At 40.2% G+C, this 24482-nt stretch overlaps 2 protein-coding genes across 2 annotated transcripts; both read right to left on the bottom strand.

The window, feature by feature from the left end:
* Nucleotides 1–728: 728 nt before the first annotated feature.
* On the bottom strand, nt 729–13852 carry chrna2b (cholinergic receptor, nicotinic, alpha 2b (neuronal)). Its single transcript, XM_040017133.1, has 6 exons — nt 12947–13852; nt 7763–7914; nt 6501–6545; nt 6194–6303; nt 3867–5034; nt 729–1611 (listed from the first exon to the last, which is right to left on the bottom strand). Exons 1-6 carry the CDS (start codon nt 13011–13013, stop codon nt 1486–1488), a joined length of 1668 nt encoding a protein of 555 aa, XP_039873067.1. The 5' UTR covers nt 13014–13852; the 3' UTR covers nt 729–1485.
* Nucleotides 13853–14055: 203 nt separating this feature from the next.
* Nucleotides 14056–20966, bottom strand: si:ch211-142k18.1. Its single transcript, XM_040017136.1, has 3 exons — nt 20765–20966; nt 15979–16526; nt 14056–15052 (listed from the first exon to the last, which is right to left on the bottom strand). Exons 2-3 carry the CDS (start codon nt 16518–16520, stop codon nt 14914–14916), a joined length of 681 nt encoding a protein of 226 aa, XP_039873070.1. The 5' UTR covers nt 16521–16526; nt 20765–20966; the 3' UTR covers nt 14056–14913.
* Nucleotides 20967–24482: the final 3516 nt, after the last annotated feature.

Genomic DNA, 24482 nt, shown 5'->3' with positions numbered 1-24482 from the left:
CTTTTAATCTGATAAAAAAGCAACCCAGATGGCATTGTTTACATATTTAATTCTCCCTATTTTTTTAAACGTTCACTGGTTTACCAGTATCATGGCACCTTGAACGGATTGTGATAAATTTACATGCATTTGTTGGCTCCAGTGGATGATAATAAATCTTGCAACGCAGACTAAGCTCTTCATTTTTCAGTTCATGACTGGAAACCTTAAAAAGTAGCAAATGAATTCAAAACTTCTTGAAGCAGTTTTGAGCATCACCACTGACCAATGGTGGCAAATTAAATGGAAAATGATTATATTTAGTCATTTGTCCAAGATCCCCTTTGGAGCAGCCAGTCCAGTTACCCCTGCTAAAATCAGACTATATGCACTGAGGAGTATATCACATTTGAATGCCCATTTCTTGAAGGATTATTCACCACCATCCAGAATATGTGGTGAAAGAAAACTTTGCTTAGAATCAAAGAGAACAGATTCATGACAAATATTGTTAAAATACAACTCAAATGTAGAATAGGCTCTAGTACTTAGTTTACAGGTGACAGCCTTCAGTGGCGTTAAGGTCAGGAAGGTGAATTTGTACATGTGGTTTAGCAGTCCACACTCTTGTATTGCTAATGTTTGCTGATGCATTTTCTGGACATATCAATGGTCAGACAAAAAGACAGACAGATAACCATGAAGTAAAGAGCATGAAAATAAGACGAATTTAAAACAAGCTTGTTTTCTTAATGTTTTAATCTCCATCCTTGAGCCTTTTACAACAAGTTAACATTGGGATGATAAACTGAGTTTGATTCAGAGTTTGACTTCTGCTAAGACAGTAAGATGACAAACAGCTTTCACTGATCCCCCTGCTATCAGTGAATGCAATGTTATTAAGTTGTTGAGTTTTAAGCTGCAATCCCTGAAACTATAGGAAAGAAAAATGTGATCACTGTGACACCCTACTAAGACAGCCGTTGGCACTATATATTTAACTAGCATGTTATGCTAACATGCTAAAAAGTGATTAACATTTGCACATTAAAATACCAACATTAGCACAGTTTTCAACAGCCATGTTAACTTTAGTGAATGTTAACATGCAAATGTTTGCATTCAGGTCAAAAACAACCTGAGAAATGTTACAGATGATGCTGAAGGAGTAAACCTGAGGCTGACAAAGTGCATCTGAGATGAAACTTGAGCCAAGACTTTATAGCTAACAGTAGGTTACTGAGTCTGATCTTCCCTTAAAAATGTAGATTGTAGTTGATTTTTATCCAACTGGGAATAAGAATCTGAAAATAGCAGAGTTGTCTCCACTATTCATAAGTTATATTTGGTGACGTGTAAAGAGCACAACGGCCTTTTGAGGACACCTGGGTTGCACCGAGTTACACAAAGTTGAGTCAGATTACCCGACTTGAAGAAGAGTTCAGCTACACTTTAAAGTATCTTTCAAGAGGAGGTGACTGTGAATTCAACCCTTTCCCAGAAGCCTTAAATCATGCCGGCTAGCCACGGTGGCAAGAACAGACCAATTGTCCCAAGCAGGCAGACAATAATGAACATCCACAGGAAGATACGGTCAATCACCATAGCAACATACTTCCAGTCCTCTTTCACCTGTGCAGAAAGAAGTAACAGAGAAGGGGGTGGGGGGGGGGAACAAGAACAGAAATAATATCATGAATTTAAATAATAATTCACATCATGGGTGGTATTGTTTGCTATGAAAAATATGGTTCATAAGAAAAACTACTCATCACACAAGCTATGTCATATATTCATGCACATTTCTGCACACTTTTGCTGACCTGTTCCTTCTATTTTCTTCAGTCAATGCGATTTGCTACAACCTGTCTGTAACCAATCAAACTTTTAAACAGTTCTTTCTTAGCTGCTCCCAACAGTAATTTCAGTGTGATGTTAGGCATATAATGGGATTTAGCTCCATGCATTACTGCTCCATGTATCTGCCCTTGAAGTTTAATATCTGTCTCCAGAAAAGCTCTCTTCAGTCACTCAGCTGCCAAAGCCAGTTTTTATACCTCTTCAGTAACTTCCTATATATGACAATAAAAAGAAAAGTTGTATTTTTTTTTTTATTTAAAAGTTACTTTTCTAGGGCAGAATGGTGCCTCACAGCAAGAAGATCCTGAGTTTGAAATAATAATTTCCCCTAGGGATCAATAAAGTATTCTGATTCTGATTCTGATTGAGGCTGAGGGCCTTCTGTGTGGAGTTTGCATGCTCTGCTGTGTTTGTGTGGGTTCTCTCCGGGTACTCCAGTTGCCTCCCACAGTCCAAAGATATGCAGTAAGTGGGATTATGTTCACTCTGTTATTCAAATTTGCCCAGAAGTGCGATCTTATCCCTGTGTCAGATGGTGACATATCCAAGGTGTGCCCCGCCTCTTGCACTATACTAGCTGGGATAGGTTTGAAGGATAAGAAAGAGTATGCTAAATTTCTTATGCTTGCTATTTTGTCCATGAATACTCTGCAGGCTTTCTGCCCTCCTGTCTGGTTTTTCAAATGCAGTAAGACGCGCAATATTGATAAAAATCTGAATAATATTTTTTAACAACCAAAGGTAAGATGTTCAAGTTGTTTTGGCAGGACAAAGTCTTACTGAGAGACTACGGATTGAGACACTAAAAGACTGAGTTATCAAACTTCAGTATATACTGCTTATTTTGGTTCTTATTGTCAGGTGTCATGGTAAACTCAGAGCTTAAGATTTTTTTTTTTTTTTTTTACATGTTCTGGGTATCAGTATACAGTTAGGTCGGACGACACAAATGCAGCTTTGCTTTTGCAAACCATCTCAGTGGATTTTAAATCAAAGAATCAAGATGAGATTAAGGTGCACACTTTAACTCATGGGGTTTTACAAAAGTATTGCCCAAACTTTTTAGGAATTATCTACATTTTTATTCACAGTACCCCATTTTCTCTCATAATTAAAAATATAAAGATTATTTTAATTCTTGGATGATTCTCATCTGGAGACTCTCTGTTAGGCCTCTACTGCAGCCACCTTCAGTAGCTGCTTGTTTGTGAGTCATTCAGTTTTATCTTCAGCTACAGGCTCTATTGCAGTGAATCCAAAAGTGTAGGATAGGTCCCCCTGTGGGCTGTGAAGGTATTGCAGGCCTTAGTATTAAAAGAAGTTGCGTTTGAAATAGAACTATGTACAGTTACGTATTTATATAAATGCATTTATTTATGTAAAATGTGAACTTCTGTACAGAGCAAATGGAAACATCTGTATCAAACCAATTTAACAAACATGCAAAGGACTATCACTGATATTAAGAGCTGGGTCTCCAGCTATGGCCCGGAAACTAAGCAGCATTGTTCAGTGAAAGAATCCTGAAGGATGGCCATAAAGTCCATAAGGTCACGGGTGCACTCTAAATCCTGGTTTGCCATTTTTCAACATTCACAGGATTGTGAATTGTTGCATGTACCATCGACAGGCCATGCCCAAACACTGCTCACTAACCACCCTGCTTACTAAACTCAGTTCCATGCAACTTCTTTCTCTTTCCTAAAATGAAATTCAAGATGGAGCCTATTTTTTACACACGAACAATATTCAGCACTCGCTGAACAGCAGGCGGTCAGGACAAAATTTCCAGGGTGCATTTCAAACAAGTGTATGGCAGCCAAATTTAACTCACGTATGATTTTCAATTTATATAGAGTAGTAGGAATTTTGATTGCACCTTGCACAGGTATTATCTAATCAACATGCCCAGAGTATGATTTTGTATCAAAACTGAGATAAATGTAAATTGGAATACCATCAGTAATACAAATGAACAAAATGCCATTCTGCTTTTATATTAGATGCATTATTTCCTTGATACTCACACTGAAGTCAGCATCCTCAGCCCTCAGGTGGTCTGCAATGTAGTGCACCCCTTCTAATGCACGCATGACACTTGGTGAAAGCAGGAAAGCTGACTGTGACACTTTATTGTCAACTTTAGCCGGCCGAGGAGTGGAATTACCTCTGGTTCCAGTTAAGTGCCTGTTCCCCCCTGCCACCACCTCTTGTCGGCTCTGGCTGTTCTGAGGGTTTTTTTGTTGTGGTGGAGGAGTTGACCCTGGAGGTCTGGGAGAAGGAGGACGGAAGGAGAAATAGGATGTCAGTGTTCCCAGCTCCAAGTCCTCATAACAGCTTCTCTCGGGGTCTTCCAATGTGGTCCCATCTCTTAACCAGTTAGCTGAGGTGCTAATACAGTTGCCCGATTTATACCCGGCTATTCGGAGCTGGCGCCGCTCTGCCACCGCTTCCTGTTGAAGGAGCAGCAGCCTGCGACGGCGGCCATCCGGTGCGGGCCGTCTCATGAACAACCAACGTGGAATCAAGTCCAGGAACACAGAGTGGACCCAGTGGGGCATCTTGTGAGTGCTGGGAGAGCGGTGGTGGACGTTGAGGACAAAGACAGTGATAACGATGGACAGGGTGACAAAAATCATGGTGAAGAGGAGATACTCGCCGATGAGAGGGATAACGAGGGATGTGGACGGTATGATCTCCGTGATGAGTAGCAGGAAGACAGTGAGGGATAACAACACGGAGATACACAGGGTGATCTTCTCACCGCAGTCTGACGGTAGATAGAAAACCAAAACCGTGAGGCATGAGATCAGCAGACAGGGGATGATGAGGTTGATTGTGTAAAATAAGGGAAGACGTCGGATGATGAAGAAGTAGGTGATGTCTGGGTAAATCTCATGGCAGCAGTCATATTTCTTTGTATTATACGTTCCCACGGCATTGATGATGGCCCATTCGCCACTCTCCCAGTAGTTGCTGAGATCCACAGTATTTTCAATCTGCTCCAAGTCAATTTTGGCTTTGTCGTAAGTCCAGGAGCCAAATTTCATTTTACAGTTTTGTTGATCGAAGGGGAAGAAGGTGACATCAATGCTGCAAGAGCTCTTGTAAATAGCAGGAGGCACCCAGCGAATTTTGCCCGTGTAGAATAGGTGAGCTTTTGTCATGTGGGTCACAGCAAATTCGCCATCAGCACTGCAGAAGGAGAAGTTTGTCATATAAGTCATGGAAACACACAAAAGACCTCATCTTAGAGCGAAGGCTACATCAGATAAGAAATCATAACCTTCACTGTGATCAGTTCTATTCCCCTTCTTCTTTCCTGAGATTTTATTTCCTTTTCCTTTTTTTTTTCATTTTGGAAACTATGTAGTGAAAAACTGTCTGTAATCTCCCCTCCATTCACCACTTTAATGGCAACACTAGCTTCAGCAGAAGACGTAATCATACGTCCTTATCATTTAATCAGTCTCACCTCTTTTAATTTCACATACGGACTGTGATTACACGAGCGCGCTGGAGCAGAAACCTATCATCAGCGTGCTCGGTTTAATCTCCAGGAGGTGAATTTAGGTGACGGGAGAGGTTTCTCAAAAGTGGTTTTTGCAATCAGTTTCCCACTGGAGCGATAGACATGTAAAGGCTGCCTTCAGTTTGATGAAATGAAATGCACTCCACCAATTTTTACTAACAGACGTGCAAAATTTAAAATGGAGTATCTTTTTCATTTTGCTAAATGAAACAGAGCTGTGTTTACATCAGCGTGTAAACTATACCGCACATATCTCAGAAGGTACAAATAAAACCAGCCACCCAATCAGGACTGGAAGAAACATGAGAAAGAGGAGCAAACCATTGTTTTCACAGACCACTAGATGGTGCCATCTTCTTACACATACTGTTAAGGCAACAGGCGTGAGTTTGGACTCCTTTGTCATGCTACAATAAGAGCATAGCTGTTAGACAGCCCTAAATCTGCCATTACAATCCTCTGAAGCATTTTGGCAAACCTTGAAGTGTTCAGCAGCGTCTCAGTACGGTAGAGAGAAATAACTGTGATTGGTTATGTAGTTCAGAACTGAATAGACTCAGAATCAATTGTTTGACAGTATATTAATCCGAATAAAAGATTAATGAGTTTAGTGAGTTTGCTAAAAAAAAATGCAACAAATATCAGAGTAAAGCTGTTTAACTGAATGTCAGATATTCGTTTCTTGAACAATTATAGTTATTTTACTCTCATACGCTCATTTGCACAACTGAGCTTTACTGTAGGCCTGAGTGTTTAATAAAGAGTTAATTAGATAATCAAGAAAAGAAATGCAGTAACCATTACATTTTATCTCAGACTCACTTGTTATAGAGGACGATATCTGGTACCCATATGAGCTCTGATGGCACTCTTATGGATGTCACGTTGTCATAGTCAGACGGTCTCCAGCGAAGCTTGTAGTCATTCCACTCCTGCGAGACACAAACAACACGAATCAGTCTGGAGGGCCGTGGCCCCATTTGTATTCATCATATGAGTCATTCACTTCAACAATGCAAATGCTTTTTTGCATTCCTAACATTTCATGTCAGCATATCCCCTCCTGAATATAAAAAAAAATAAAATAAAATCTAAATAATAAATCAACACTGACACTAGATTTCCTAACCTGTTTAAGCCACACGTTGGTTGTCATCATTTGGTTCTTTTCATCCTGAAAGACAGACAGATAGAGAGCGAGAATGATGGAAATATTGTTAAAGTTGTCAACCGGGGGTTCAGACCAGAGAAATATGTCTGTATTTCTTGGTGTTTTGTCAAAGGAAAACTCAAATATAACTTTCTGCTACTTTAATGACTTTATGGAAATCATATACACAGCTTCCTTCATAGCTGTGGGATGTAGTGTACCCATGAACAGGCCTATACTGACCTTGAAACCAAAGTTTGAGTATATGCTGTACAGGCATCACTGTATTTAGTCAATGCACAGAAATATCATAACCCTATCATCACCGATCATGAGGGTTTTGGTGATGAAGACATCTGAACATTGTTGTTGTTGTTCCTAGAGTATTTAAAAGTAGGATGGGAGGCAGAGCCTTCAATTTTCAGGCCCCTCTTCTGTGGAAACAGCTTCCAGTTTGGATTCGAGAGACAGACACTATCTCTACTTTTAAGATAAGGCTTCAAACTTTCCTTTTTGCTAAAGCATATAGTTGGGGCTGAATCAGTTGAGCCTGAATCCTCCCTTAGTTATGCTGCAATAGGCGTAGGCTGCTGGGGGATTCCCATGATGCACTGAGTGTTACTTCTTCAGTCACCTTTCTCAAACGCTGTGTTAATAGACCTCTCTGCACTGAATCATACTTGTTATTAATCTCTAACTCTCTCTTCCACAGCATGTCTTTGGCCGCCCCTCCCTGAGCCTGGTTCTGCTGGAGGTTTCTTCCTGTTAAAAGGGAGTTTTTCCTTCCCACTGTCGCCAAAGTGCTTGCTCATAGGGGTCACATGATTGTTGGGTTTGTCTCTGTATGTATTATTGTAGGGTCTACCTTACAATATAAAGCGCCTTGAGGCAACTGTTGTTGTGATTTGGTGCTGTATAAATCTAATTGAATTGAATCGAATCGAACAATCATTTATTTTTTCTGAATGACACTAGAGCAGGGGTAGGCAACTCCAGGCCTCGAGTGCCGGTGTCCTGCTGGTTTTAGATGTGTCCTTGATCCAACACAGCTGACTTAAAGGGCCACCTCCTCAACATGTCTTGAAGTTCTCCAGAGGCCTGGTAATGAACTAATCATTTGATTCAGATGTGTTTAATCAGGGTGAGATCCAAAACCTGCAGGACACTGGCACTTGAGCCCTGGATCATCATCATATGTCACATCACCAGCTCTTTGTGGCAAACGCAAGGCAAACACTCACCACATCAATAAGCTGGGCTATGGAGAGTCCAAACTTGACAATGACGACGTCGGAGATGTTTGGCACAGGTCTCGACCACTTGTTGTACCCAGCGAACAGGGTCTTGAAAAGGTCATCTTCAGCATGTGAGTGGGTCTTCTCGTCACAGAGGGCTGTGGATACATTACTGGTGTAGTTAGCCATTTATAGAAGACAAATGCAATAAGTGAAGTGGGTAATTTAGGAATTTGTAATATTTCTATTCTCTTGTTGGTTAATATATTTATTCATCTCTCTTGGATCTGCATCATAGAGTTTGTTAACATTTAAATAAGCTAACATGGGGCTGTTAAAACTACAGGTGTATGTGATAAAGACCTCGCCTGTATCTTGACACTAAATGCATTTGCACTTTTTTAATGCATTAATATTATTGGTGAATATTTAATGGTATGGCATTCTAAGACTGAAACGGGATGAAAGAAGCGGAAGCTGAATGGTATATGTTGGGATCACATCCATGTTCTGTCATCTGTGTCTCTCCTAATCTTCACTTAACAAATACTAGTAAATCTGGCTGGCATCTGGGTTGCTTTTGGGAGCAAGAGAGAACTGCGAACATGTCGTGCTTCATCACAGAAGCCTACTCTAAACATCTAAGACTTTTCTTTGTAAAGTCTTATCGACTTTTCACATCTTAGCAAATCTTTTGATCTCTTGATCTCGGCTCCCCTTGAGGGCTGCCTGCTAGAATCTCTCAAGCTGAGAAGGTGGAGACAAAGGAAGCGTCTCTCCTCCCCTCGACAGTAATACCATTTCAGCTATACAATCTCTAAAGTCTTATTATTATGTATGTAAGGCCTCGCAGTGAGAGGCGGCTTGATTAAATTGATTCTGAATATGCACTCTAGACAGATTTGTGTACAAGCTGGGACTGAGTCACCGTATTGTGTTTCTGCAGAATGAAAAGCATGGAAATAGACAGGAATCCCGTCCCTTGGGGATTACTGCTTCCACCTTCATCAGTGTAGTCAGAGTCAATTACACACATCATTACTCGCTACTGTTAAGTGGAGGTGAGCTAATTTCTCACCAGTGAAGGGTGTTTATTGTTGAGCTGTCTGTCACTCTGTGTTACGTCTGATGCATGAAACAATTAACTGATGCTTCTGATTTGGAGCGGAGGCTAACGGTTGGGTATATTTGTCTAATTTTTTTTTTTCACATACTGATGCTGGGAGATTAGGCATATATATATATAGATGATTATATTATGGCATTTAAGGCTACGTTCACATTCACACTGCAGGTCTTAATGCTCAATTCCGATTTTTGGATCAAATCCGATTTTTTTTTGTCTGGTTGTTCCACTCTACAAATAACATGTGACAGCAAACGCGTTAACAGTTGAACAGTGTGAACAGTTTACGGCCCTCAAAGCGGCCCGCATGCGCAAAAGAAGACATCACACACAACGTGCTCTGTTTACGGAAGTAAAAACAGCGGCTACAGAGCTAGTAGGTGTTGTTGCAGCAGTCTATCAATTTCTGCACAGTCGTAACCGACAGAATTTTGACAAATTAATTAGAGAAAAAATGACACTGAGAAAAAAGAGAGCCCGTGCTTTAACGATGGCCGCCATGCTTTCTCGTTTGTCTTCTCCGGCGCTGATAATTGACGTCTGTCTTGTGTCAGTGACGTAAAAGACGGATTTAATGCGACATGACCATTCAAACAGCAGTCGCTTTCTAAAACATCAGATATGTATCGGATTCAGTACCACATGCGAAAGTGACCAAGGTCGGATTTGAAAATATCGGATTTGTGCTGTTCACACTGTCATACCATGATCGGATATGGGTCGCATAGGGTCAAAAAAGTCGGATTTTATGCGCTTTTGCCTGCAGTGTGAACGTAGACTAAGACTGATATCGACACCAATATTTGGTTATTTTTGAAAAACACAAATTTCTTTCTTTTAGAAAGGTAGCAGTGGCTGGAGCCCATCCCAGCTGTCATAGTGCGAGAGGCACGGTACATCCTGGACAGGTCCCCAGTCTAATGCAGGGCTAATACAGAGAGACAGACAGACAACCAGTCTCACTTACATTCACACCTATGGGTAATTTAGAATCATCAATCTACACTAATTTCATGTCTTTGGACTGTGCGACAAAACTGGAGAGAACCCGCACAGACACAACCCCTTTAATCAGGGCCAGTTGGTTGATTTGAACTCAGGCCCTTTCTGCTTTGAGGCAACATTGCTAACCACCGCACCACCGCGCAGTTAAAGTTCCCTTATATTTATTATGTGTGGTTGTTTATTTAGTCATTTACGATTCGTGTGACTGCGCTCGGATCAGCTGGTTGTTGTGTTTATGGCATGCCAAACATGTGTTGCTAACAGTGAAGTTGTAGAGCGCCCTCCGGTGGACAAAGTATTCAACATCAACACTCACAATATAGTTCGAAGTTGCTTCTCTCACCTCTACTTATTAAAATTAAACTTATCAGCCTGTGTAAATGTCAATACTAATAAATCTGCAAAATCTGCAAATAGCTAATATTGGTCAATAATACTGGCTTTCCGATGCATCTTGCATCTAACTTGTATTGAGTACCTTGAATGTGTTTTATATTTGCTATTACTGTACATCTACCTGCCTAGGTATTGGCACAATGCACCTCTTAAACTGTCACTTTATTGTTTGCGATGTAGCTGCACTCATTCGGTCCAATTGTAATGCCAACTAACGGCTTAAAAATATATTGTTTTGTTCATGCTAAACTACCCACTATAAAGTCTTTACAGAATGGCAGATTATAACTTTTAGATGGTTTTTGTATGGTTCTCATTTAGAATTCAGTAACAAAGAAAATACGTGTGTGTTCAATAATGTCAAAATATTTAATGATGTGGCATTTTTGTTTACTGATATATTGCCTTATTGTTCAATTAATCAAAGCAGAAAAAAATTAATTGTATCAAAATAAAATAAACTAAAAAACTCAATTAAGATGTGATTACATCTACGTGTCACTAATGCACCAATGTTTCTGGAGCTCTGTTTGTTAGCATAGGTTATAATAGGGTCCACTCAAGTGTGCTACCATCAAGGGACCTTCAAATGAAACCTTGGACCACCTTCATCTGGCAGCAGTCATGATTGCTTAGCCAAGGACACATCACTATCTGTCTATGGGTGAGTTGTGGCTCTGTTGACAGCATTACCATGCATTTACAACCTGTAACTGTAGGACAGGCCACTAGACGATGACCACTTGATGGACTTACATGTTGCACAGAGCTAATCCAAGCAAAGCATGCAAAACTGCTTCAGTGAGATTTATTGCCTGTGCTAACTGAATGGCTTGGTTTGGTTTGGCTTTACCAACAAAAGGCTGCAAAGGATGCAAAATTTGGCAAGGTCCTTCTTCTCTTGTTGATGCAGTAGTTTGTAGAAAATATACATTAGAGGTGGTAATCAATATGTGAATTCACTTTCAATTTTCCTAAGGTACACCTGGGCTCATGTCTTGTTATCATGAACTAATTTCAATCTGGCAAACAAGCAGGCACTAGAGAATTCCTATCTGCTATCTTGACAGTCGGGGCAGTGCGTATTCATCTGTCCGTGCATCTGGGAAAGACCAGATGTGGCGCTGGAAAAAAGCCTCTTGGGTACCACATATCAAACCTCGTGCCAGGGGAGAGTTGAAATGAGGTGACACCTTCAACATCCGGCACACTGGGCCCAGTATATTTGGACCTTAGCCAAGTCACTTGGCAAGGTGTTTAAAACACTGACCAGTTTGGATCATCGAGTCAGCAGCTTCTCTGGCCAGAGGTGCTTTTCATGAAATTGGGCTGTCAAATAATTACAGTAAAAAGTTTACTAAAAGAATGCTGCAGATCTTTTCTTTGTGTGTGTATGAAAAACTGCAGGGTTTAAGTCAGAAAGCTGAAATCTATCTATGTCATACCAATAAGCATATGATTATGTAGTCTACCTACACATTTGATAACTGAAGCATACAGAGACAGAGTAAATTTGGTGCTTTGAAACCCTTTTCAACAAGAACTCATTTTATCCTCGATCTCTGTATGGGAATGCTTTTTGTCTGCACATAAGTTGTGACTGCAACTGATAATTTGTGATTGCAAATTCTGACATCCATGTAAAACTGGACTTCCAGAGTAGCTAACTGGGCTTCAGTGTCAATCTTGAATGAATCAAACACTGTTTCCACAGAAGTATGCACTAGACCGTAAGAAATTGTAGCTTAAATCATTTCACAACAAAAGCAACAAATTGAGGCACGATCTGGCATCGACTGCTCCAGTCGTCTCTCAGTTTCTTCCTTTAAAGATGTTTCCTTCTCTGGTCCCTTTGTAGATTTTTTGAAACAAGATTAACTTCCTCTGAAAATGTAGCAGCATGACTATCAGTTGTTGCACCAATTTGTGTGGCTCATTTTTCACACTGTTATGTTGTCCGCTGTCCTGCTTTTGTACAGAAAGAAGCAAATGCCTTCATTCATCTCTTACATTTCTTCTATTTATCTTTCTAACAACAACTTATTTTCTCATAAGCTAAATAGCTGCTTCTCTGGAGGTGAACGTGTTAAATGAAGAGGTAGTTCCCAATGCATGAAACAGACATCCAGCTAAATGTGAAAATAGGACCGTGAGCCTTTTAAGTAGTCATGTGTGAGACTGCAAATTTCTGATACCAAGCAAATACTGGGTTAATATTGCAGATACTGATACAAATACTTTTAACATAGAAAGGTATTTATTTATAAACTGCCTTTTTTCTCCTTTTTTATAATGCATGTTTGAGGTATATTTTTCCATAAAAAACAGATAAATAATTTATTTAACACAATTCAGTGGGCTACACACTAAACTTAAAGGAAGGAAACAAACTATCGAACGTATCGCGCTAGTATCGATCCAATACCGATACTAGCAATGACATCAATACTATCCCTGTTTGGATCCATCGATCACCTTTAATTTTGAAAAGTGCCGAGCATAACTGAACAGTAAGGTTAGAATATATTTTTCCAGTCTGTGACTTACTTCTTTGCACTTGCTCAGTTGCTCATCTCTCAGAACCTCCATGGTTCAAACACACCTGCTATTATTGCTGTCATTAACATTAGCCCACTAGAAAACATAGTTGTAAAAGTACTTACCGGCCGGACTCAAGAGTAGCGCCCAAATAAAAGCCGTCCCGGCGGAGAACAGGTGGTTGGATCCCATTTCGTCCTCTTGACAGCAAAGAAAACTTCACAAGAAAGCACGGAGCAGCTTCCGTCCACTGTCGAAACGCTATGTGGAAAAGTGTGAGCAACATCTGTCATCTTCGCAGCTGAGAAGCACGTTAGGACCACATCACAGCTACTGTCACGATAACCGCTTTCAAGTCTGTAGGCGGGGAATGACAGTGACAGCGCTCTGACTGACTTACTTTAGATCTCAGCATAGATAAGTCTCCGTCTCTGCTCACTGTCAGCGCTGTTTGGACCGGAGGAGAGCGAGTACCGTGCCATCAGTTTCCGCGCAATGAGCGCTATCCATCACTGGGTGCTGAATCAGGGAGCGGCACTATAACACTGTGTGTCCCAGCTTTGCTGTAATTGCTCATACCAGCTCATAAAAGTAGCTCTATAAATCTGTTTTCAGGAAATCAATTCACGGAAAGTAGTCGGATTTTCTTCTGTGCAGAGAGAATCCAAACAAATGCGCCTGTTACGCAGTGTGCCAAGAATTTGGCGTCCAATGCGTCCAATCCTGTGAGTGTGTTCTGTTTTAAAATTCAAAGTAGTAGTTTTCCATGACTGGCAGCTGGACAGTGTAATAAGTGTAATATGTAAGGTTGCCGAAATAACAGGAGGAGATGCAGGGCACGTCTGAGCACTTGCCTCTTTATTTGGCACCTAAAGCGACTCGCTCTCTCCCTCGCTCTCTCTCTCCCTCTCTCCGTGTGTGTGTGTGTGTGTTTAAGAGACACACATACACAGAACCCGTGTGTTTAAATGCTGACCAGCTATTCAAGAAACCAAGTTAAAAATGCATTTAAAAAAGTTATGAGCCTCGACTTTAATACAGTAATTATTCTTTGAAAGATCCAAAGAATGAGTGACGAGTGACGTGAAGCTGAACACGGCACAACAATATATTTGGAAAACAGCTAGAGGGCAGACCGGGTGAGTGAAGTTTGTACCCCAAACTACTGATGAGCACGGGAGCTGTGAAAACACCATAATGAATATTTTTTGTTAAAAAAAAATGTAAGTGTAAAAAACATCAAACAACAAGGTGCTTTATTTATGTAAAATTTTGCTGTTTACAGGATTGAACATAAATCTATTTTCTAAACTCTTAATAATATAATGCTACATATTTTATTTAAAAAATGAAAAGGCATCCCCCTCCAGGAAGTCCTACCGGGATTAAAGAGAAACCTTGTTTAAATAAGTTGCTTAAGCCGGGAAACTGTGCAAACATATCATGCATAGACAGTTTATCCTCTTTTCCCCCCTCTAATCATAGGATCTGTCTTAATATTTATATAGAAACTTATCCCCATGGATATTTCTCTTAAGAAAACAAACCCTTTATTAGTTGTTCCAGTCCCCTCCCTCACTTATTGTTGCAGAAACAAAATCTCTATTACCACATAGTCATTATAAGTATATCCCAGACTCCACCCTTACCCTGGAACCAGATGGCCAACCCATAGCTTCCCCTGGAGAAGAGTAACAGAGTCATTATGTTTTGTTCTCCGAAGGCCCATCTATTTTGATCCATAAACACGGAGCTTAGCTCAAAGCTGCACTGCATGCTGTTCCCATATTTGACCTCACAAAAATTCCACGAATAATGCGTGGATGGAAAATCGTATGTCATCCGTCGTGGAGATATTCAGTGAAAGGAAGGTGTCAACAATCCATCTTCGTTGACTGCTTCAGTTGATGTGAAGTCTAACCTTAACACACTGTTGCATCCCAGAACTGCTCAGCACATGTACATAAAAATACAATTATAAAATGGCGAGAGGGTATATTTCTTGAATTTGGGACCTCACGGAATGCCAAACATCATTCACAAGTTCAAGGATGATGCGCAAACACTTTTCAAAACACTTTTAAATGCTTTCTCAGCGATGGATTTTCACAATGTCTTTCATTTGCTTGGTGAATGAAGCGTGCAGGGCCTGTGCTGAGCTCTCCAGCCTGCTGGCGATGTCCGCTGCAGCACGAAGCATGTCTTCAAAGGCCAAGGACTCCTCTCTGATTCTGCTCCGAAGGACCAACAGTCCAGGTGGCCGGCCGAGTGAGTGATGACAAGGAGAAAGCACCGGACACAAGAAGAAACAACAGCAGAGGGTAAGAAAAAGAAAATGCGAGGACATGATAATATAACGGGGGATCACATGTGCTCAAGAAACTATCACTTATATGCCACCGGGTCTCTTTGTGATACTTTTTGTTCTTTGTTCTTCTCCTGCCCTTGTTATTGTCTGATTGAGTTCAGCTTCGCCTTGTTACCATAGTTCCCTTGTGTGTAATTAGTCCTCAATCTTTTTCATTTCAGTGCATTTTTCCCTGTGTCACCTGCTGATTATCCAGAGATTTATTTCTTCTAATTGCGGGGTGTTTAAGTACTTCCAAAAAAACCCACCTGTTAGTCTGTTTCTCTTTTATATTAGAAATAGTTTTTTTACACAGTGCGTCAGCTTCAGATACCTATAATGAGTCTCAGTTTGGTAAACAATTACTATTTTATTATTAATGATTGATGTAGTTTAATCTAGTTTTGCTTTTTGTTTACATGGGTAGTGTTTTAATTTATGATTGATGGAAATGGTGAAAAATGGTTATCAAATTTTTCCAACGCTTGTATTTATCAATTAAAAATTCCAAACCTCAAACAAAGCCCATTTAACATAAATCATAAATCTAAGAGAGGAAAAATATTCAGAATTTCACATTTCAATAACCAGCAACTGCCTGGTGATAGACTTAAGTCAACCTATATCTTTTCTTTTTTACGTCGTCTTTCCCCACAATATCTTCAGTATATGTGCTACCACAGTTAATTAGTCTTAACAACAGAAACAAACAGCAGGTTTTTTTTCTTTTTCTCTTTAACTGTCGTCTTTACATTTCAGCTGTTAACTTTATGACGTTTGGCACAAACACATTTGATTTACTGCACTCACTTGTGGATCCCAGAGAAGGAGTCCGGTACGTCTCCCTCCAGCTGCTTTTTTAGATCCTCTTCTGCTTTTTCTACCACCTCGTGCCAGCTCTTTTGGTCCTCTTGAATGCCAATGACATTTTCCTTGATCACATCTTCATAGCGCTGATCTCCCAGCTCATTCCCTACAAATTGCACCAAGTTTTCCATCACTGCCTTGTTCCCATGCTGTATGGCCTGCAGGTAGGCCAGCTCCTCTCTCTGGGCCTTCAGCCTTCGAGCTGAAGCAGTGTTGGTGCTGAAGTGGACCGAGCACCTGTCCGGCTGGGGCTCGTGGTGGAGCACAGGTGTAGGTGACGGTGAGGATGCTGCCGATGTGGTCCAGTCGTGGCTGTTTTTGACCTTCGCAGGCTCATCACCAACAGCCTGCAATGTGTTATTGGTGGCCATTATCACAGAGTAGATGTCAAAGCCTGAACCCCAGTCCCCATCTCCACTTTGGCACAGTGCTAGGGTTGCCATGGATACCAAAGCCAAGATGACGTTTGTCCAACAATATCGCATGGTAACCTGAAAAGAGGTAGAAGCGTGTGACTGTGAACTTGGCCAGCTGGTGAAGATAATAAAACTGAGTGAGATAAATATGCAAGTGGGCTGGTTTACTTCACTTACATACTTAATTAATAAAAAAGCTGGGGTACTCTTCATGTTGTAAATTAGAATTCATAACATACAATGCTTGCATGTAATTTGTATAAATGGCACAAACACCATGTATTCAGTGCTGAAGTTGAGCTTATTTACATCCTATTTACATTTAAGATATTTTTATGGTCTCACGTTTGGCGGAAACATTTCTAAATATGCAGCTGCGATAAGCAAAAATGAGTTTAAAGCAACACTCAGCAGGAATCTGGAAACTGAAGACTTCATTTTAAACGTGCTGCGCCTGCTCTGTTGAATTTTTAATTTCACAGTGTGCCAGATGTTTTCATTGTGTGAAAGACTGCACTAATTTGGTCAATCAACCGTTGTGAACAGGCAGACACGCCACATACGTGGACTAGTATAACTGGAGGCTGTTTTTTTGAAATAAATAAATCAGCACTTCTAAGTATTTTTTATAAATGTAAATTTGGTCTCATTTGTTGTTGCTGTTGAACTTAACGTGCCTGGGCGGTCTCAGATGCAACGCCTCTGCCCCACAATGTTTTACACTTGACACGTCGGCAGCTAACAGCTAACTCAGTTAAGCTACAGGTCAACAGCTCAGGTTCGCTGCGTTCTCACCCTCGTCTGAAGTGAGAATGTTTTCTTTCATTTTGTTCTAGTCGATAAAAAATGATGTCTTCCTTTGCGAGAAGGCCAAACAAGGACATCCAGGTGATGCTGAAAAATTATCTCCAGCAGATAACGAGTTTAACAAGTTGGAACTGTTTTTCTAACTAAGAGTTAACAGCAAGAAAAGCCAGGTGGTTATTCAACATCGAAATGTTTGCTGCGTCATGCCGTGTGCACTCATGTCCCCCGATTACTGATGCTGATCAAACTGGATAATCCCTTTTATCTGTAGCCCAGAGGATGATTTCCAAACAGAATTGAAAATTTTTCTTTCAGACCCCAGAAACAGTTTGAACAGTTTTTCACGTTACCTCAGTCCTTAAACAAGCAGAGAGTTTGTGGATCTTGGCCATGTATGAGTGTGCTTTGCATGGCATAGTTTTGACTTGTGGATGCAGTGATGACGATGGTTTGGGGAAGTGTTCCCGAGCTCATGCAGTGATTCTACTCCAGCAGTGTCTCCAGCTATTGGCTTACAGCCTCGTCTCTTACATACAGAGATTAGCTGTAGATGATCCCACCATTTCTGATACTGATCATCTATTTGCCCACACGATTTTTCACAGAATGGGAAAGCCATCCTCATCATTCCATCTGGAAGACTCTGCTTCTTTGGATGCTCCTTTAACTGTACGTCCATTTTTTTTGAGCAAAGGCGTGTGTGCCCTCATTCATCGTGTTGTTATGTGCGGCCGACATTTGTTGTGATTCCTTCTGTCACGCTCAGTCTGACAAAGTCTGTCAAATTCAGTGGTGGAAACTAGATGCATCCTCTCAGATGTTCAAGTTTTTAATTTTAATGCTCAGATTGCACAACATTTTTTTGTCGTTTGTGTACTTTTTTGTAATGAATAAATAAATAATAAATACTTTTAGTCCCTCAAATGTTTTTTGATTATTTCAGCTTTGCCTGTGCCTTTAAAGGGAAAATGTTCAATTCAAATGTGATGGGTTAAACCAAACAAACCCTTTCCATGCTCTGTAAATGCTGTAAAAAAGTATAAATAGGGGAACATTTTATGTGGCTTGGGTTGTGGTTATTTACTAGAGCGTGCTTTACATTCTGTGGTTGAGCCATGGCATGGAGTTTTGTCACGCTAGGGTTGTAAGAGCTGACAACAGTACCCTTGCAGCAGGGTGTGTGTGGTTTCTGGTAACCAGCGGTTGTCTTGGGATCTTTCATGACATCTATTCACCTTGTAAACACAAGAGTAAAGGCTTGTTATCCCAAGCTCAACACATGAGAAGCTCTTCCTTCCCATGTGTTGCAGTTTTCAGTGAAACAGCTGCATTGTCACTTTATCATGTCCCATTTAAGGTTCTGTCTTCTCCATCTGGAAATATATATATATGGTTGTTGTTTTTTTCAAACCGAGTCTGGTCTGAGGTTGAGGCATTGCAGACCTTTTTCTGCTGTCAGAGCACATTTGGTTTACTTTCACAGCAGCCTTGAAAGTATTTTAGCTCCCAACAGCTGAACTAGAAATCAGAGTTGCTTGACTTCCACCTATTACTCTGTTACAAATGTCCACTCCTGCCAGCTGCACACTGTAAACACTGTCTCCTTTTTTTTCTCTATCTTTTTTTCAAAAGATGAGCTGTTGCAGGGCAAAAGCCCATCAAACGACCAACTGTTGTCTCCTTCTGTTTGTGATTAGTTTAAATGGTGACCTCACACACTGCTTGCTGTGGCTGCTGTAAGACAAGTAGCCAACAGAAACCTTGAGGCACAGACACAGAGCCTGACGTCATTATGTTAGAGTAAGGAGAAAGCTTTCTTTTGACTGACAAGCGCATTGTAACAGAATTTTGATCAGTAAAAATCTCATGCTGTACAAATGGGGTTTATTATTTTGACTATTTGAGTCCTTGCAAACAGCTGTGCGATAATGTAGATATCCTCCAATGTTGTCCTCAAACTAATTGGTTGTATATTAGAAAAAGCCCTGCATAAGTCTACACTTTGTGTTTAACTTCTGTGTAAGCTGACTCACTCCAGCAGATTAGATTAACAAGCCAGAGAAACTAGTGGGTGAATTCAATGTGAAACCTGTGATAAGCGGAGAGCACTCGTTCAAAGACATTTAATGCCCTGCAAGTGTGGAGATGCAGCATATCCAAAACTTTTTATCACCGTGAACTTCCACTGCACTCGTTTGGATGTTAATAAATCCAAACCTTATGGCCAAGAGTGACAACTTTCAGCCTAATGACATAATACAGCCAAATGGAAACGCAATTAATCTTGAAAAATGTTATTGTCTCTGCGTTCAGTTCCCGCCGCAGCAGTCACGGACGCGCTGAAATGACGTTTAGAGGCATTATTTCATTCTATTAAAAACCCCGCTGACCAGAGGCACATGTGCTCCCGTCTACATCACAGAGTGGCGGCAGCAGTTGCCTTTGTCTTTGGAAAATGTCTGAACAGTTTCCACGCTGGCGTCTTACGGTTTTGAAACAGGGTTTGTGTTCGACTCTCCGTGGCCCATAGTGACCTTTTTTTGGCTTCAGTGGAAGGCTCTGTTTTTATAGGCTGACTTTTCTTTTGGCTTAAAATAGAAGAAGCTTGTCTGCGGAGGGAAAGCAGCCATAAGCTCAAACACCAGCATTAGGACACTTTAGCTGTTTGTTCTATGCATTAAGCAGAGTTTTTGTTATGCTGTTCTGCTGATTTAAAAACTGATTTTATTTCAGTAAACCCTTTCAGTTACCCTCATAATCAACTGGTCATCACTCTTTTCTGAAGTGCATGTCGGCATCTTTAAATTGTCTTTTTATAGAATAAAATGTAGCAAATCTACATGAAATAGCAGGGAAAAAAGGACAAACAGATTATTGAAATTTGAATTGCAGGAATCAAAGTGAAAATGATGTAACTTGCAGAAATGCATTTCCAATCAAATCTCTAAATGTGGCCGTGCTCTCTTCCATGTCTGTGGGTTAAAGCAAACCTGTGTTTTTGGTGTCCCTATAATTCAGTCTTGTTGCCCCGCCCCTCTTCTTAAAGCCTGAACAGGTGGGCTTCACAAATGTCACAACACACAGACTTGCTACAGTGTTAGTGGGACAAGGAGTCGTAACAGTGAGGTAGCAGAGCAGAGACTGTAGTGTTAAAGCCTGGAAATTAGAGACGTTTTTGTTAGTATAGTCATAAAAAGTGGAGACATTTTTGCATGCACACAACTACGCAATATATGAATACTATGATGTGACCTTTTTATATGCATATGCTTTTTTTTTCCTGACAGTGAAAAAAACAAACAAAAAACATCTCTTTAAATTTCCGTTCAACTCAAAAGCAGCCGTCCACACCAACAGCAGCTCTTTCACACAAAACTTTATACAAGTGCCATGAATTCAAATTTATCTACTTCTACCACGGGGAGTACACAGTGAGAAAGCAGCCGCTTTCCCATTAATACTGTACACTAAACTCAGATTTTCATAAATCCAATCACCAAACTTACCTGCGTCCGGGAATTTATTCGGATAGAAAAATGCTAGATTCTGCCACTTCCACTCTTTCAGTTACGCAAATCAACTCAAAAGCTCCAGGACTACGATTTCCAAGTGGAGCGCATAAATACTTGCTCTGCTCCCCTTCTTCATGTCAGGGGGAAAAAATGCAGACACACGCACACACAATTAGGGTTTGGCTAGAGAGTGTGGTCGTCTGTGTGCCCCTGCCTGCTGTTGGGAGGGGTTGGTAGGGGAAGGGAAGAGGGGTAGGGGGGCTGGGGGGGGGGGTATGTTTTCAAAAAAGGCCAAAACTGAATGATTTCTTTCTTTGCAGTGGAAAGAGGGGCTGGCAGAAGGAGAGGAAGTGAAGGGAGTGTGATCTATTTCACATCTGGGGGCTCTGCATAGGGGTTCCTCAGTGTGGGGGAAATGTCTTTTACGACCATGCAAGATGCACATTTCTTATTTATTAAAGTACATAGTACGGACTATACTTTTAATATGTAATAAAGTCAGGTCTTGCACTGCTGTGACGTTATTGTAGCTTACAATGCCAAAGAAGCAGCAGCGAAAGATGGAGGGTTGAAAACATGGAGACAAGTTTGTTGTATTTTTAGGGGAAAACAATTAAAATCAGAATATGATAAATAGCATTTACTTTAAAATGATATCTTCAGCATAGAAGCTCTGCCCCAAGGAGTCCCTAGCATCAAATAACAGAGCAAAAAAAACCCCAAACATTTTAATTAATCATGAAAGAAATATACCGGCTGTTAAATGAAACATTAGATATGCATTCAAAAGGCAAATATTTAACTCATATTGCAAGCTTTCTGCTTTATAAACGACAAACAAATGAATTCCAGACAGACATGAATATTTTATGGTTATGCAGCCCATTAGTTCAAAGAAAGTCTATGATTATTTTAATTAGAACAGTGTGGTTACAAGACTGAAGCACATGCTGGTTTGGATGTTTTAGATGGGAATGATCTGTCCCCGAAGAAGCAAAATTAAATGTATCCAAACAAAGGTCGTGAAATCTTTAATTGAATAAAACTGTAATTTTATTGTCACTGTTATTTAAATTAAATGTAAAAACTTCTTTGTACCACAGGTAAAAGTGACAAGTTACTAAAGAAATCAGTTTTTATGACCTCATGAAAAGGTATTCAGTAAACAGGTCTATTAGGATTTGCATATTTAGTTTTTATGTTGTTAAAAGTGAGCGGTAGTGTTAATTGTGAGTGTTTAACATCAGTTGCAACAGCTGTAACACAATCTAAAGTGTCCAGCTATCTATAATGCGATTAAAAAAGTGATAACAGAGAGTTGCAAGGGGTTGCCACATTTCAGCACAGCACCTAAATCAACTAAATGTGAATCTGATATGTCATAAAATTATAAACAGTCATCCTCCTTCAAGACCCTGTTTGGTGATTTTGAATAAAGTCATGTTTCAGGAAGTCAGCATTTTCCCCTTTTTGTGCTCTTGCTACAATATTGATCCTTACCCTGGACATTGAAATGTGGCTTCAGATGAGCTGGAGCAAAGATGGACGTTCATTTTTAGACACCCGAGGAGATTTGGTGTGACTGTGATCTTTCCCTTATTTAAACCAGGGGATGCATTCAGCTAATTAGTATGAAGGTTCAGAGAGTTGCATGAATAAAAGTCACTGACTTCTTGTAAAGTTACCGTCGTCTCCCGGGTTTGTTATAAAGTTACTGCAATAATGAAATGGGTACTCACTCCCGGCTTGTCACTCATGGATGCTTGTAAAGGGTCGCTATAAAAAATACATTGGCTTAAGGATAAATTGCAGGGTAAATATTGTGAGTAGATGTATCAAACGCATCTTTTCCTAAACTTAACCAAGTAGTTTTTAATGCCCAGATCTAGTGAGTGAGTGAACAACTGGAACAAAGTGAAAAACAGAAAACTGCTAAAGTAAGGTCACAAACAGAGGTCCCCCGCTCTACAAATTTGTGTTGCAATCAACAGACAACTCCTGAACCTCCAAATGCAGACTTTATCACTCTTTAAAAGAAGATCCCTTGGCATCCAATAGTGCCTTGGCAGTTGCATCAATGAACCTTTTCCAAGGGATATCTCTGCGTGTCTCTGCTACACCAGTATCAGCGTTTGATGCTCTTTCATGTGACAATGTTGGTTCCTGGGAAATTTTTAATTAGTCACTTTGTGGTTTAAGGGAATTTATATCTGGTAAAAACTAGTGTAAAGAATCTATTATGTAGTGAATGAATAGGACAATCAGCAGATATTGAAGCCAAATACGTGAACAATGTTGGATTCTGGTCATAGTACTTGACTTCTTTCACGTGTCAAAGGATAAGCATCAAAACACTGAACCTCCAGCCTCCCCACCCCCGCCGTACCTTTCAACAGCTTCTGGACTGCTGGTGTTAGTTCAGTCAGCTCATCTTACTCTTGCTCCCTCAGGGCTGCTGATCCTGTGTTCCTGCTGCTGATGAACTTTCCATTGTCTGCGGACCTTGTTTGAGGGATTTCATAGCTGCACAGTATAGCTGGAAAAACTGACATAGTTTTTGGTCACTCTCACAAAAAGAGTCATAAAAGATTTTTACTTCTTAAAAAGTAACACAAGTTGAAAATGATGCAGTTAGTGATCAAACCATTTGTGTCAGGTTGCTGATGCTGGCAATGCTGACAGAGTGCATTTTAACATCAGGTATCAATGATTATGTGCTCTCGCCCTACTTTTACTGAACTTCTTGTGTCTTAAATGCAGATTAGGCAACACGTTTTTTAAAAAAGAAAAGAAAAATCTTTCTGGAATGATTAAAAAGTGAATAAGAGCAGGTGGATTCACTGACAGAAATATTAATCTTGGAAGTACGACTAAATCTGTGACAGCCGCTGATGGCAACAAATAATCCGAATCCGTCATGGTTTCTGTGATTCATGATAACTACTGCAGCACAGTTTTTGACTCAAGGGCAAAATTTAAAAGGGCAAGAAAGAGATCTATGATTTTTATCTACATCTAAACTCCAACCATGATGTAACTACATTGACAGCTCCCTGATCTTAACATCTTAACTCACCTCCAGGAAAAGATAAACACATTTTTAATCAAAGATAATCAGATATTTACTTCTGGTTTGTGTCATGTCACAGTTTCAACACAGTTTTGATGAAAGGACGTAATTACGTTTGACCTTTTTAATAACATAAAACACACATATTGCTATTTAATTGTGCTTTTTCAGTACTGTGATATTAAACTGTATGTTATGGATGTATTTTTTCCTCTCTTAACAGCGTATTTAATTTTATTTCAGTTTTGTAGTACATTTGATTTGGACAGAGGGAAGGACACAATGTTGCACACTGCACACTGATGCCACGATGACAAACTTTATTCTGTATATTACAACACCTCGTGTTTATTTCAGTGCATCAGTTTGAGGTGTGGACTTTGACTGGGCCATTGCCACACCTTGATTCTTTTCTTTTTCAGCCATCCTGTTGTAGATTTGCTGCTATTTGGAGTCACTGTCTGTATACAGAGGAATTCAGTGAGCACAAGGTGCTCAGGTCCTGTGGCTGTAAAAACAAACAAACAAAAAAAACAACAAATTATCACCCCTCCACCTCCGTGCTTGACAGTTGATATGACGTGGCGTGATTGTGCTGATATGCTGTGTTTAGCATGGGACTGTGCATATAGACAAAGGACG

The sequence above is a fragment of the Simochromis diagramma genome, unplaced genomic scaffold (genome assembly GCF_900408965.1).
Source record: "Simochromis diagramma unplaced genomic scaffold, fSimDia1.1 OVJJ01000802.1, whole genome shotgun sequence".
NCBI lineage: Eukaryota > Metazoa > Chordata > Actinopteri > Cichliformes > Cichlidae > Simochromis > Simochromis diagramma.
The sequence above is the reverse complement of the archived record's forward strand: the minus strand, read 5'-3'. Positions and strand labels throughout refer to the sequence as shown.